Source organism: Poecilia formosa, unplaced genomic scaffold (assembly GCF_000485575.1).
Source record: "Poecilia formosa unplaced genomic scaffold, Poecilia_formosa-5.1.2 Scaffold285, whole genome shotgun sequence".
Taxonomy (NCBI): domain Eukaryota; kingdom Metazoa; phylum Chordata; class Actinopteri; order Cyprinodontiformes; family Poeciliidae; genus Poecilia; species Poecilia formosa.
The window spans coordinates 261,568-275,652 of record NW_006800224.1 but is presented as its reverse complement, the minus strand read 5'-3'; the positions used below and the strand labels follow the sequence as shown (position 1 = coordinate 275,652).

The 14,085-nt window shown below is 41.6% G+C and overlaps 1 protein-coding gene across 9 annotated transcripts in view; it reads right to left on the bottom strand.

The window, feature by feature from the left end:
* The window catches only part of ctnnd2b (catenin (cadherin-associated protein), delta 2b), a 134,697-nt gene that overhangs the window by 5,749 nt on the left and 114,863 nt on the right, over window positions 1–14,085 (bottom strand). For 5 of the 9 annotated variants that reach the window (XM_016681557.1, XM_016681560.1, XM_016681558.1 and 2 more), the window contains 6 exons: window positions 10,358–10,531; window positions 9,160–9,310; window positions 5,446–5,716; window positions 3,659–3,752; window positions 3,377–3,503; window positions 303–431 (listed from right to left, as the gene is read on the bottom strand). In XM_016681557.1, the coding sequence (XP_016537043.1) occupies window positions 303–431; window positions 3,377–3,503; window positions 3,659–3,752; window positions 5,446–5,716; window positions 9,160–9,310; window positions 10,358–10,531 (946 nt within the window). The remainder of the gene's footprint in view (window positions 1–302; window positions 432–3,376; window positions 3,504–3,658; window positions 3,753–5,445; window positions 5,717–9,159; window positions 9,311–10,357; window positions 10,532–14,085) is intronic. The other 4 variants (XM_016681559.1, XM_007571673.2, XM_007571672.2 and 1 more) reach the window with 1 other exon arrangement.

Sequence of the window (14,085 nt, the reverse complement as noted above, 5' to 3'; positions counted from 1 at the left end):
CAGTTTGGAGTCCAAATGTTTTTATTGTGTAAATGTAAAGTAAAGATGTCTTTGCAGAAAGCTTGGCTCAGCTCAGCTCGCCCTCCTTCGCCTGCAGCTTCAGTCAGAGCACAGATATGCAGTTGGAGCTGATTCTCCAACCTGTTGGTTTCAAAACCAAATCACCCAAAAAAATGCTAAAGCTTTGCTGCATGCAGGCAAACCAACAGACACGAGTCTGTAGGCCGACTTTCTTCCTAAAGCCTTTAACCCCACGGGGAAAACGGCGACATTGTGACAGACATACAAGATGAGATCCCTACCCGTCATGGCGTCCTTCCGGGACGTGTGCTCGCCCTTGTTGCCATGGAAACTGGCATTGCCGGTAGACTCGTAGTCTGCCTTTCTCTCCTTCAATGCCATCATCTCTCTGGGGGATGCGGGAGCACTCGCTGCGCACAAAGCACAAAACAAAAAAAGAAAATCAAGACATGCACACACAGAATTTATTTACTGTTTTATTTCAATATACATGAGGAGGAGAGAACAAAGGAAGCAACAAGTGTGGATGAAACATTCTGGAAACCTCTCACGACTCTTCCTTTCTTTGTAAGCTTGGTCACTTGGATTTACTTGGTTTCAATCTAAACTAACAAACGGAGATCTGACGCTTTACGGCCAACGGAGGCGGATTTGTCGGCAAACCCCAGTAAATGTGGGCGAATATCCATGAAGTAAAATGCTTCATTAAAGCCAGCAAGTTCTCATATTCATAAATTAAGAAAACTCTGATCAGTCTGGGCAGATCGTCCAGAGCTGTAAATGTTCTTCTCTTTTGTTCACCAAAAGAGTAAATCCATAAAATTTGGATTTAAGACGGTCATGGATTTTGTGTCTGCTGAACCATTTGAATCTGGGATTAACCTTTACGTTTTGTATCCGTCTATTCTGAAACACCCAGTGAGGAACCTTTTACAGACTTTTTTCTGTCATAAAATCCAAGATGGTTTCCAAGTTCCTTTGGAAGAAAAACAGACCCAGAGCATCACAGACCTAACTTGTCAATAATTCCTTAATATGGATGAAAAAGTACTAGTTCTAATGGGGCTTTTTGCCCCCCCACTTATAACAAGACACATTTCCATGTATTAAGTGAAATTATCTGCCAGTGGAACTACAACTTTTTCATTAATACTAAGGAATTACTGACTTAAAACAAGCTCCTGTATCTTGTCTTATTTCAAATTTTATAAGATATTTACACTAGAAACTAGACAAAAAATGCTTATTTTTTTGCAGAGATAGATGTTAATTATAAATATAAATGAAAAGTTGAATTAAACATTGCACTTTATTTTTCAGTGTGACATTATGTTGATGTAATAAAAGATGATTTTTTTTTTCCCTGCCCATCCTCTAATTCTTTACCGGTGGTGCAAACGCAACACATTCCTTGTAGCCTGTATGTCAGTTTGTTGTCACTAATATCACCCCTACTTTTTGGATCCCAGCCGTGTAAACACAGGGTCGTCTCTTCCATCTTTTGCAAACTTTATTGTTCCACTATATGGCACTTAGAAAAGCATCCATCAGTTCAGAGCCACACATGTTTTGGTCTAATGTACGCTCCGCTGTCGGCAGCTTTGCACATAAAAGCAGCTTCACTTCATGCCACTTTATGTCTTCAGCATGCATTAATACGGTTAACATTGATCCATATGCTCAGACGCAGTTTAACTGTCGGTCTGTGCAGTCGGAGCGCTCTCTCATCCCTAAAGCTGCCGACACACAGAGACACTCGTAGCTTTCTGTGAGCTCTACAGACCATCTGCTGCAGCTTGTAAACCGAGAAACAAGACAAAAGATCAAATTAGCTTCCAGATCACAAAATCTCACTCGACAGGCTCAGATTACTGCACAATGTTTCTACATATAGATCGTCTAATGACACCTGCTTTGCTCTACAGGTGACCGATTTCACTTTTCACGCATGTGCGACGTCAGCGATGTTACACCAGGTGCCTTCGTACAATTCCATTGTTTTGTGGCATCCCAACCACAAACCACATCTGTTATTGAGATTTTACGACAAAACGCTGCATCATCGTGAAGTGCAGATATTTTTTTGGCACAGAAAAACCTGGAAAGTGTGATGCGGATTTGAACTCAGCCTCAGTTTGTCCTTCCTATCAGGAGGGAATCAACTTGAATTTATTTTCAGATCAAAACAAAAAGTACATTTAAAGTTAGATTTCCTTGATGACAGGAATATCTTAGTAGCGAGAAATCATTCATCCTACGTACGTAGCGACATGCTGTTTCTCATCTCTCCGTGTCAAAATGTGATTGTTGATGTCTTTGATTTTCACTTTCATAACTAAAAACATTATTTTGATGACCGGTTTGTTCCACATGTGGTTTAATTCGTCCAACATTGTGGACATCTGGTGAAACAACAGAAAATATATCTGTTTTACCTGTCGCTTTAAATTTAGGTCAGTGCTTGAGATTAAAGTAAAATTTAATCCTTCATATTTAAAAAAAATTATTTCTTCACACATATGGATCCATGAAAATTTTACGATATTTATATATTATTGCTGCAGCAGTGAAGTAATTGTTGCTTTCTCGCTTTAAATAATCCCCACGATCCCTCTAAGTGTTTGTTTCATATTGACAGAAAAACATGGTTAAAAGATAAAAACCAAAATCATACATGGTTTATAATAACTTCAAGAAAAAAAAAAAAAACAACTACACAGAGAAATCTGCTGTTGGAAAGCAGGTCTAAAGAGGTGCGCTGCTCAGACGAGTCTAAGGCTGAACTTTTAAATAAAGTGTTACCAGAAGATTTGTAGATTTTAATCTCGTACAAAATCAAACACAACTAAAAAAAAACCTTCGCATAATTTTCCTCTCAAATCCAATAAAATGATTTGAGATTTGTGGCTGTAGCAAAACAAAACGTCCAAACTCAGCGGTACGGATTGAGTCTGCAAGCATCGTTTCCAGCGCGCCACAGAAACACTTTAAACTTGAAGTCTGTCTCTTTGGTTTCACAGCAGTCATCACTGAGGCAGCCTGAAAAGATCAGAGATGATGATGAACATTGTCAGAAGCTGTCACCATCACCACCACCATCATCATCATCAGCCCAAGTTCTGTGAGACTTCAGTGGCTCGTGTTATTCAAACCCTTCCTCTGGCAACACGAGGACGGGACACGGAGCACGGACTTTTACTCGACAGCGGAGTCATTTGTCGGCAGCCGCCGCGCTGTGAAGGTTTGGAGAAGACTCAGGCTGTGAAGGAGCGGCGCTTCTTTGACCGGCGGGAAGAAGGATGAGGGGCTTCGAGAGGGAGGAACGCAAGAGAAAGGGAGGCGTGGAGACACCCACCTGACCGGTTGTTCGGGGACGTCCGCACCGGAGAGATGGACGGCGTGCGAGAGGAAGAATATGGTCGCTGTCTGTCCCGCTCTATCGTGGAGGAGGAGCCCACGAAGTGGTACTGCGAGTAGCCGTCCTGGAAAGAAAAGAAAAAAAGAAAAGAGAAAAAGAAAAGAAAAGAAAAGATGGGACGGGAAGGCGGTTTGCGGTTTGATTTTCAGCGTCTCAGTCTGTCATTATTCATCGCACACAATAAAAACAAAACAACTTCCAGAGACAAAATGGCCGTACCTTCTTGTAAAGACTCCGGAGGTCTCTGTACTGCCACATGCTGTTGAGGACTTGCGATGCTGCTTTCACCACTTTGGGACTATGTCTGGGAATTCAGCAGAGAGCAAAAGGACACAGCGTAAAGCTCGACTGTGTTTTCATTACTGACGAAAAAGATTCAGAAATATCAGCTAAAAAGAAAAAAAAAAAAAAAAGAAATCCTACTCATTGTAAAGCCTTTGCACCTTCAAAACAAAAGACGTGCTTTCCGTCTCTGTTGTGTCCTCAAACTGAACCGACGCGCTGACAGCGTGATTGCTGTTTGTGATTAATTGGCCAACATTTCAATCTGCTTTTCTTCCAGGTTTTCACTCAGCTGACTGATGGCTCGGAGTTTAATTGGCTTGTGTGGCCTTATCACAGTCTGCGAAATTAAACTTCATTTCTCCGAGACATTTCAGTCGGCGTTACTGTTTTGGGTTTACGTGAGGGCAAACCATTTATGAGAGAGAGGAAAAAAATAAAACACATGAAACCCGGTAGAAATCACCTTTATGTTCCGAGAGCATCTCTAAAGCATTGATTTTAGTCATAAAACAAAGTAAAGTTTTTATAGAAATGAACTAAAGTTGGTGTTTTACAGTTTGGCATCTTCATATGTTCTTATTTTACTTGTCCTCATGGTTAAAATGATAATTGTTCTGAACATATTCTTCGTCTTCAGTGCCTTGAAACAGTAGTTTTACTCATTCTTAATGTTCTAAGCACAACCATAAAAGTATCTTATCTAGAAAGAAGCAAGAAGACCTTTTACCACGCAGATGGCAAAGGGAGCTTATGGAAGTTGGTTTGCTCACTGAACAACAACAAACATGCAAAGTGTTAACGTGTGGTGAAACACGGCGCAGGCAGCATCAGGCTGTGGGAAACAGGAAAATTGGTCACAGTCAACGGTTTAGGTCCAAACACCTGGATGCATGTCAGTGTGATGACAAACCGCAGTCTGAACATCTTGAACTGGTGTGAAAACCTTTGCAAGGCACAGTTAGCATTTTGTTTGGCTTTACGGATTCTGTGTTTATAAGTTTATAAAAAATAACCTTTGTGAAATTTCGGGAATTTAGGGTAATTAAGCTACTTTCTAATCCTCAAAGTTCAAATCATTTTAATGATAGTTATTGTTCTGTTGTTAATTTAATCAGTTAGACCATAAATAGCGTTGATCTATCAGACTGAGGAAAAAAAAAACAAAGCTCTCCAAAAATCACAATCTTGAGACCTTGTGTTCTCAACTGTCTGTATCTAGTGGATGTTAAAAATTCAAGAAGTAAACAGCAGTCTGCGCAGAGAGCACACAATGACGACGACCCGGCTTTAGTTCAGCTTTGTGTTCACACAGGTGACCTTCAGCTTCATCTTCAGCTCCCTCTCAGATTCCAGCGCCCTCTAATGTCGACTGGATTCCTCCCAAATGTGATTAACAACGACACAAAAACTAACAGCTGACAGTCACAGTACATTTCAAACGATTCCCAGACGAGCCGTTTGTAAGCTGAGCGGAGTGGATAAATTGTCTTTTTAGGAGTTTGTCTGGGGACAATCGTAAGTGATTCTTTCGGCAGGTAAAAAAATAAAAAATGGAGCAAATATACCTTTTTAGTATATTAGTTTGACATTTAGTTCTTTTGAAACTAAAACCGGTTTTATTCTCTTTAAATCCACGTCAGACTTTGCAACTGTTATGAGACTCCTCATCCCGCTTCGTTCACCCGCCGTCGCCGCCGCGGCCGCCTTCCCGTTCAGCTTACTTGTCTCCCTTGCTGCGCGCGATGCCGATGAGCTTCTCGATGCCGCCGGCGTCCCTCAGGGCTTTGGTGTTCTCCATGTTCTTGGTGATGACCTCGTGCAGCGCGCAGCAGATCGCGGTGATGGTGTCGTCCGACATGGTCTTCCCTGCCAGGATGCTGCTGTTGATGCTGCCTCCTCCTCCTCCTCCTCCGCCGCCACTGCTGCTGGTGGTGTTGTTGTTGTTGCTGCCTCCGGGTAAGCGATGCACCAAGTCTCTCATGGCGTATTTGCCTGGTCGAAGGTGATGGACAGAGTGGGGAAGAAGAAGAAAAAAAAAAGGTTTAGCGGGAGGCTGCAGATGAGTTTTTAGAGGAATGAGAAACAAGATATGAAATAAATACTGTAATTCGTGAGTATCTTCAGGCGGAGCTGCAGGAAACACCTTTTTAAAGTAACTCTTTTTTATTTTTTCCCTCAAAACTCTCTGGAAATGTTCTATCTAAAGGTTATACAAGTTTGAGGTGAGCTTTGAAGTCTGACTTAAATCAACTCCACCCGAGGCTACGGGCTCTCGAAAAGCTTCTGGAAAACCCCTTTGTTGCACTTTAAAAACCCCCAGAAAAAACATTAAAATATAAATAAGAAGTAAACTTGTAGGACGTTAGGTCTGTTGTACCAATATGATCAATATGTATGTCTTAATTTTCAACATCTCAATAATAACTAAGAATTCACAAAGTAGAAATTAAAAAAAGAAATAAATCTATAATCAACTTAGAATGTTCCGGTAGGAGACGAATCGTTTTATTGTGGTTTTTATGTTTTTCTATGATGGTAGAGATGATTAAACACAGTCGATATTCATAAAGAGAAAAACAAACATGCATTGAAGTACCAATACGAAGAACACAAACAGCTCAAACTTTAGTGTCATTAGCGGCTAATTGTTAGCTTGTTGTCATATCTTCCCAGTGCTCATGAATCATTTGGATTCACTCTGTCAGTGCTTCTCGTTTCTGTACCGGCCGCCTAAATTGCTGCTGGATAAATTATTTAGAAGCTATGGAAACTTCTTTAGCTCTGTCAGCCATCTGGACAAGAAGCCATTGTAAGCTAGCTCTGTCCAGATGAAGAGGCAACACGAGGACGTCTTCCTTTCGTACTTCAAAATAAACCCAAGGTGTTGACCTTAAATCAGTCACCTTCACACAAGGAGATATTATAAGTAGCTTAGTCTTCCCTTTGTGTTTTGTGGTACTGTATTTCTTCTCTCCGTCTAGAAAGAGCTATAATTAATTAATGCTAACTCATCTTGGTTGCACATGCAAATTTATATACATCAACGTAGACAAGACTTTAATGTTGCCACTAAAGTATCCCTTTCAAATAATTTGAACTAAGGTGTTGCAAACTCTTCCCAGGTTTATCAAATCCAACACAGATGCAGATGTTCTACAAATATTTGAAGAAAAAAACGTGAGGGGTTGATGATTAGGAGTTAGGCTCTGCTTCCGGACACCAAGACATTTTGGACGACTTAATGCTCTGAACTTTGTGGGACGGTCCCCTCCTGTTCCATCGTCACTGCAGAGCAGTGCACCAGGCAAGGGCCACAAAAACGTGGATTATCTAGATTAGTGTGGAGGAAGTCCTGACAGAACACTTCCTGGATGAATTAGACCTGAGACTGCAATCCAAAGCGTCTCATCCAAATTCAGTGTCTAACCTCACAAATGCAATTTTGAAAGAACGATCAGAAACGACCGCAAACACAGCAAAATCTGTGTTTTTGCTGTGTTTGCAAAAACATCAGCGGTTTGTTCCTTGAGTTCATATATTCACATTTACCTACAGGCAGACAAACAAATCATTTTGGCATTATAGTCAAAGAAAAACTAGAAAAAAGCTTAATCACAAGAAAAACAAACGTCATCTCTCGGCGTTTATGCTCGTCAGTCACATTCCCTGACAGAGACAGACTACATTTCCCATGACACCCATGTGATTCTGCCAGGGCATCGTGTTCTCTTTGCCCCGTGGCTCTCGTCCTGACCGGGTCATCATCGCCATGTGCCGGCGTTGAGGGCCGGGGGTCCCGTCACGGCTTCCTGACAGCTCACTTCTGGACCGCGTGCGACTTCCTGTCGTACGGCTCGCTCCCGTCTCTGCTTTCGTGCGCGCTCCAAACAGCGAAGCCCTTCGTCACATTTGTATTGCCGGAGTAATAAAACAACAGTTGGCTGGCAAGCAGAGCCGCCGCTGCTGACAGTATTGATATTTGCAGCTGAGAGCGCCGCGGACCTGACCACACAATATGCTGTGCAGCTCAAGCAATTTCGTTGTGTTCCAACCAAGGGGAGGACAATATGTTCACTGAAAACACGGCCGCGTGCACCGGGGTCAGCACAAAGGAAAATTTGACATCGCGGCCTACATCCTGCCGAGGACGCGGATGGCCGCATTCACCGACCGAGACATCACACGGTTTAGCTCAAAGCCAAAAGCATCGAACGGAGCAAATAGAGAGAGGCATGTGGCTGTTGCCATGGGGACCAACAGAAAAGCAGAGTTTATTAAAGACATCAGTCAGTCTCTAGCAAAAAAGAAAGAAAAAAAAAAACCCCTAGCATCAGGTGTTTGGCTGTGCTGTGTGTTGTACAGAAAGGAGCAAACAGAGAGATTAATATTCCAAAATGCATTTCAAATACTTTGTTTTCATTTTGCAAATTGATTTTAACTTCAAACAATTAATCCTTTTCATGAGTTACATTTGCAAATAGATCTGCTAAGATACCTGCTGCAGTGCAAATTCTCTTTGCCACAATCTGTTTCAATTATGGCAAAATCAGGCTTCGTTTGTAGCAATAACATGACAGCTGATGTTTGAGATTCACTTTTGAAGTAAATGAGAGCGGCTCAGGTTTACTTACACATAGAAAGGTCAAACAAAAGGTCAGATTTTAGGCTCAACAATGTCCTTTTTTTGTTCCTTTTTGTTTATACTCCAGGAGTGAATTCATACTTTCACCTCATGACGCAAGATGTAACAGCAGATCGGATTTATAGAAAATGAGACAAAACGAGATTATAGTAATATTGTGGAATTTTTTTTTTCATAATTTTTTTTACAGAGATATTACCGCCAAATGTTGTAATAACTGGCTAAACTTCCTTCACCTGATAAAAATCCCATCCTGACACCAGCTGTGTATCACGTCTTCACACATTCTTTTCTTCAGATTCTTCACATACGGTTGACCCCTGGTATTTGGGGATCACAGCTAACTTTAAAATCCACAAACACTTGAGGCCTTCTCTAAAAAAAACGCTTCCAATTACCTATTTTAATTTTCCATACACCAAATATAGCTCTATATGCATTGACATGCACAGTGGAAACTGTCTTCAAATATCTACAGCCAATCAACACCAAAGAAAATAATCAGCATTCCTGGAGTTTCTGCTGTGCAGAAGCCAGACGTTAGCATGTCAAACAGGTAGCTATTAGCTATTTCAGCTCAACAGGCTGTTTTCTTTCAAATATTTTTGACATGCTCTACAAAAAAAGAATAGGCAGATTGTCTGCGAGTCATTTCTGCATCCCAGAAAAAAAAAAAAAAAAAAAATCCACGAATGGGTGAATCTGAAAACCTCGAACCGCAAATGACAGGAGGTCCGCCGTACACCTTCAGCTCGGCAGAACCTCCTACATCCGCTGTGTTCGGACGGCTTACCGATGAGCTCCTTGTTCCGAATGTCCAGAGCCATGTTCCTCAGGGCCGTGGCCACGGCGCAGACCACCCGGTCGTTGTCTATCCTCAGTAACTCCACCAGGATGGGCAGGCCCTTCTCTTTGCGCACCGCGGCTCGGATGTAGACGGACCACTGGACAATGGGGCGATGAAAAGACGTGGACAAAAATAGAATCAAAGATTTGCAACACTTTCATTTGGTGCCAGTTATTATAGGACAAGTGTTAGCCACATAGACTGTTGTTGACATTGACAGGTACCCCCTGTGACGGGGATGTCAAACTCATTTTCGTTTTGGGCCAAATCAAGATCACGAATGCTCTTAAAGGGCCGGTTGGGCCCTTTAAGAGCATTGAACATCTTCTCAGTCCCTCTGGGATTTCGTGATTCATCTTGTGATGTTTTGCAATAAAAAACAAAGTTGTTTGTGATACTAACTTGGAAATATTTGCAATATTTGCACTTATTTATGACGATAAATGCAACTTTTTATTATTTGCTGCATGGACTATAATCTGACATCAATTAAGGCAGAGGCAGCTGTTTACTACAAGTAAACGTTTTTGACAGAAACCACGTATTAGCGCAAAAAGTGCGGGGATTTGTTGATTTGTTGAATTTCCAGGATATTTCTCAAGAAACTGGAGGGACTGATTGGTATCATTTGGCAGTTAAACGCATAAAAATGCATTCATTTGATTGAAAAAGTATTTAAGCACATTTAGTGTTTGGTCTAGATGTTAAGTTGTAAGTAGCATACTGCGCATGTGTTGGATGTAAGGTAATGGGAGGCGGGGCTACAACTGTAGTTTTTCATTCGGTAGTGAGAGGAGCGCGGGAGCGCATGATTTTAACTGTTAACTATTAAAGTGTGGATACTAAAATCAGTTGTGTGATTATTGAGTCAACACTGGAATCTAGAGGGCCACATAAAAAGCTATGGCGGGCCGGATTTGGCCCGCGGGCCTTCAGTTTGACACATGTAATCGTATGCTTACAATTAAGTGATGATAATGACTGCATTATCATCACTTTTTTTCCAGTTAGCTTTGATGAAAACCATCAAGGTTTCTTTTATTTGAAAACGACTTGGACTTTTTCCTCTCTACTGGAACTGCGAGCTCTTCTCCTCTCCTCTCTTCTTTTCGATGCTGCTCGGTACGACAATGACGGCTCTCACCTTCCAGCTGCCGGCGGCCAGGTTCTGCAGAGCCCCAGCTGCTCCCTCCAGGGTGTCCGGGTTGGAGCACTCGGACAGCAGCGTGAGGTAGGGCTTGACGATGGTGGGGTGCCACAACATCTGGATGCCTTTCGGAGGCTCAGCCAAGTCCGGGAAGGGCCCGACGCCGTCCCACTGCAGAACGACAAGGCAGCGGCTCAGAACGGAGGAGCAGTCGCGAGTTCTCGCGTATCTGAGGGGCCCGGCGGCGCTCTCCGCAGGCAAAAGCAGCAAACGAGAAGGAGAGGATTTCCTTGTTTCATAAGGCGCCGATAAACGAGGCGATGCTCATCTGCTGCTTGAATCGGATGAACTCTCGAGCGCTGATGACGCGTTCATGACATACCTCAGAAAATGTTGGCGCGGGGCTGGAAAAACATGGATTTCCCGAGACTGTGCATTCGCTAAACAGAGTAATGATGAGTTCATAAGAAGCTGTAACCTGCCGTGTTTTTAATAATGGAGTGATAAAGCTGTTGTATCTGTCTGGCTGTAAGTTGCATGGCTCTCCATTGTGCAGTGTGAGGGAGAAACGCTTAAAATGTAATAAATATGAATCTGAAAAGTGTGGCATGGATTTCCATCCAGTCACCCTGAATCAATAAATCTAAAACAAACTTTAGATGCAACAAAAGCTGCGGTCAAATTTCGGTGCATCTCTCTGCACTCCTAGGCGGTTTTTTCTTTTTATAAAAGAAAAAAATTGGAGAGTTAGTGTCCACATTACTGTCACAGACACTCTAGCGGATGTACACATGAACTTTGACTGGGCCATTCTAACAAATTATTATGTTTTGATCTGAAGTGTGTTCAGGGAAACATCCAACCTGGTCTCAAATCCTTGGCACCCTCGAAAACGTTTTGCTATGTAGCTGATTAGTGAGTCAAACTTCATTAATGTGACACCTGTCAAGATGAAAATAAATAAAATAAATAATAAATAAAATAAATGTTCGTTTAAATTCCAATGAACATTTGACACCGGAGCAAAACGATCAAAACGACGGAAACGGCAAATAAAATGAATTATGAAAAGTCTGCAAACAAAATGGTCCTTCAATTTTGCACCCAAGGACCAAACTGAATACATTTGTCATCCAGCTTTTGGTGGAAAAAGAGAAAAGAGAAAAATGATAAATTATGCCAATGGAAATTATTAGGCTTGTTTTAATTAATTGATTTATGGGTTAATGTGACAGACCAAGCAGTTATTTGTTAAAACCAGACAAAATTCAGATTTTTCTCCCATTTTACTAGTACATACTCATTTGTGCTGGTCTTGCACTAATCTGGAAACAACTCTGATGATGTCACCCCCCTCTCTAATGCTCGAATAATCTTGCAAACTTTATCTTGCGATACCTTTTTGCAGATTTACCTGAGGACATTGTTTAAGTTTAGTATGTTTTCCTGCCACCCTCTAGTGAATGTCGTGTCATAATCTTCTCGGCTTTGCTTCTGCAGACGTCTCCGTCTCTCTGTCCGCTGATGCAACACGATATCAGCCCATCTTATTTTCATGTGACCAACGTGTGATAGCATCCTTCGCTGCATCTGTAACCCCGCCAAGCGCTGCTGTCCATCTTTAGCCGCTCCTCGTGCCTTTAATCTGATTTCACCGCTGCACCCTCTTTATCGTCTCCTGTCTCCTCCTCCTCCACTTCCTTTCCCTTCCTCTCCTCTAATTGCCCCGCAGTTGTTGGAGTTTTGTCCTCTCCGGCACACACACTCCCTAATCGCTGCTTCATGGTAATCGCCTGCAGCTGCACTAGAGTGGTGACGACGCACAGACAGAAGGGAGAGAGAGCGATGGATTTTTTTTTTTTTGAAGAGGTTATGATCTGTGCCTACTTCAATATGATCATTAGGACCCGCCGTCCTCCCCCACAAGCAGAAAAAGACGTTTGCATGGAGAAAATCCAGCAAACAGAAGGTAATGAAACCCGAGTCCCAAAACCGGTTTCATAAATCTCAGCCAGATTCAGAAATGATTGGCAGAGGAGATGGTTGGGGGTGGAAGAAAAAAAAAAAGTCATGCAAGGAGGATGAGCAATTCAAACACAGGAAACGGCGTATTTTCAGTTCCCACAGCTACACTGGAAGTAGTTAAAAAAAAAAAAAAAAAAAAAAAAAACATCCTCCACTCAATCAGAATGATACTGATTGCTTATTTGCATGACAAGAGGGCGGAGCTCGTCGATCTCTTGCTTCTGCCTCTCAGCTGCGTGGAGGATAACACTCGAGGAATCCAGAGAGAGAGAGAGAGAGAGAGAGAGAGAATCAGCCTCACAGAAATCAGAGCGCAGGCAGTGAGCAGACTAAACCAAAACATTTAGACGATGCATAGCCTTTAAAAAAAAAAGTAAAACAAAAAAAAAGGTCCACTCTCACAACATGCTGTGCGGACGCGACTCGGCGTTTTGTAACAAGTGTAATGTGTGACTGTGGAGTGGAAAGGAAGCGAGGCGTGGCTCTCAAACGTTTTCATGTTCAAACATCTCTAAATAAGATCCAGGAAAACTAGTTGTTTCCAAATTCAAAATACTTCACTGATTCCAAAGGGGGAATTAAATGTTTTTTGTAAATCAACGTCTGCAGAGTTACTGTAGACAGTAATGCCTGTTAGCAGGAAAGATCTATTCTAGATCCTTAGATCTACAATAACCAGAACCTGTTTATCCAATTTGATGTTGGTCTATCATACAACATTTGATGAAATGTTAAAGTTTGTGGTTGCATGGTGAGAAAAATCTGGAAAACAATTCAGCAGGAGTGGATATTGTTTTAAAGGAGCTCTATGTTTATTATTTATTACTGCTGTGGAATAACAATATAATTTTACTGTAACGCGTTTTAGCTCTGGCACTAAATAATGCTGAATACACTAAATGAGTCAGATGTAAAAGAATAGAGGCTCAAACAACATAATATCTAAATAACAGAATTAACTGAAAATCTATTTATGATACCAAAACCAAACAAACAAACAAAAAAGAATCTCTGATGAACTAAAAAATACTGCTGAGACATCACAGAAGAACTCAGATATTTAGAGAGGAAAATAAAAAAAAGCTGTGATGAGTCCCAGTTTGCAACAAGCATCATCATAAAAACTTGATGGGCTTCAAGAGCAAAAAGAACATTTAATGTGTCATTAAAAAGTTAACGTTACAGTTAAAATTCGATGATGCTTGATGTTAATGGGGAGCAGAAGAGGAAGCGAGGCGGATAACGGCGCGGTGGCGGGCGAGGCTGGAGATGGTGAGACGTGTCAGAAACGAGGCCAGAAGGCACTGCAGCCATCAGGGGACAATGAAAGAGTTCCCCAAAATGGAGAATGTGTGTTAGTTTCTGAGTTTTTTTTATGTTTTAACATGAACACTCATCAATGAATTCAGCTGTTGGGGGCTGTGCTGATGAATATTTAAAGTAAAGCGTAGCTGCAGTCCGTATCTTATCCAGACAGTTTTTTTTTTTTTTTAGCTTTGTTTGTACATTTGAACCTAAAACCTTTGAGCTCTCGTTCAACATGGCGCCTAAAACACACTGAAAGTTGCTAATTTGCTCTTTACACAGTTTGGATTTTATTTAATGAGGGGTAAGGATACGTGGATCCACTCTTCTGCATCTTTTCTTTATCTTGAGTTTATTTTATTTAAAGGCTTTGCATTAAGTGAAATATGTCATTA